Source organism: Melampsora larici-populina (assembly GCF_000204055.1).
Source record: "Melampsora larici-populina 98AG31 unplaced genomic scaffold MELLAscaffold_24, whole genome shotgun sequence".
In the NCBI taxonomy this organism is placed as follows: domain Eukaryota; kingdom Fungi; phylum Basidiomycota; class Pucciniomycetes; order Pucciniales; family Melampsoraceae; genus Melampsora; species Melampsora laricis-populina.
In genome coordinates this window covers 605008-606530 of record NW_006768788.1, presented here as the reverse complement: position 1 = coordinate 606530, position 1523 = coordinate 605008, and the positions used below count along the sequence as shown (strand labels likewise).

The 1523-nt window shown below is 43.5% G+C and overlaps 1 protein-coding gene across 1 annotated transcript; it reads left to right on the top strand.

Moving 5' to 3' along the window:
* Nucleotides 1–348: 348 nt before the first annotated feature.
* MELLADRAFT_64143 (uncharacterized protein) lies at nt 349–768 on the top strand (the record flags this gene model as incomplete). The annotated part of the gene is made up of 2 exons (XM_007411320.1): nt 349–619; nt 683–768. 2 exons carry the CDS (start codon nt 349–351, stop codon nt 766–768), a joined length of 357 nt encoding a protein of 118 aa, XP_007411382.1.
* Nucleotides 769–1523: the final 755 nt, after the last annotated feature.

The window sequence follows — 1523 nt, the reverse complement described above, 5'->3', positions numbered from 1 at the left end:
GAGCTGACATTGTGAACTACAAGTGCTTGTTCCCCTTGAGACCCCTTGCTATGAAACTATGCCTGTAAACAATCGAGTGAAGAAATTTGCAAGTCTGCTCGGCTTGTGATCCATCCCCTACAAACCACAATTCCTCAATATTTCACTTCAACCATCAAGACCAAGTAGCTATTCAGGTTTGAGTGTTTATCACAATCAGAAAATCAAAGTTGTGATCTAATGTCCTCAAATATATATCCAAATCATGATTCTTACAATAATCATCACCTTCTTGATCAATTTATCCCAGACATTGCTTCATCACAGCTAACTCACTCTTATCCGTCTGATTACTACTTCTGTAATCAAATGAATGCGCCAATTGCACAATTTGGACATGATAATTCAGCACCTTATAATTCAAGTACTGCGGCACTATCTCACCACCCTATTTCCAGTGTACAGATTCACACCTCAAACAACAACAATGACCTGAATTTAGGACTCGAAGACCTGATGGAAATGGATGGTGAAGAGGATGCAGATGGTGAAACAGATGATGATGAGAACAACAAAGACAATCCAGAAGGAGAGGTGTCAGATGATGAGTCGGAGAAAGATGATAATGAATGGGGGGATTGTAAGTGTACCTGCTCTTGAATGTATAATGAGTTTGAGTTGATCCTGTGTTTATCGTTGTCAGATACAACTGATGATGAAGAAAGTGGTCAAATTGATGGAGACTGGCCTCCTCAAGGTATGTTCAACCTCCGAGAAGTTTGGTTTTAAAACTACACCCGCCTGATATATGTCTATGTCTAATACCTATAACCTATTAGGAGTTCAACCAGAACGTGAACTGCATCCCCCGCGTGAAGGCAAGATCTTCAATTCCAAAGAGCTCGGTCAACAATACCTGGAGGCTGTCGCAAGGCATCAAGGTTATGCCCTTGTTATCAAGTCTGACAAAGGTCCCCATCGCCAGAGCCGATACTTCTATTGTACTCGTGGTCATCAGACAACGAAACGTGCTTCAAAGGCATCTGCATCTGTTCAACTTCATAAAGCATCGGGCACATCAAAGTCGGAAAAGGACACGAAAAAACCACGAAAGAGTAGCACAGCCAAATCTGGCTGTGAGTTTGGAGTATCTCTCAACTACTGGAAAAAGCCAGGTCATTGGAGAGTCAAAGTCCAACATGCTCGTCACAATCACAAGCCGTTCAAGAGACCAAGCGACCTACCTCGCCTGCGCCGTTTCACACTTACAGAGGAAGGATTAATGGATGATTTATCAGAGGCTAATGTCCGTCCTCAAACCATTCGGCTCATGCTTCCGGGAGACAGCGCACATCGACCAATGCAAGACATATACAATCAGAGAGCCCGCTCTCGAAAGACTGAACTCAAAGGAACAACACCCATAGTGACTCTGATCAAACGACTTTGGGAAGAAAACTGGTTTTACTCAATGAAGCTTGGACCAGATGGCACCGTGGAATCCCTGTTTTGTGCTCATCCGACAGCAATCGAAATGGGTCGTC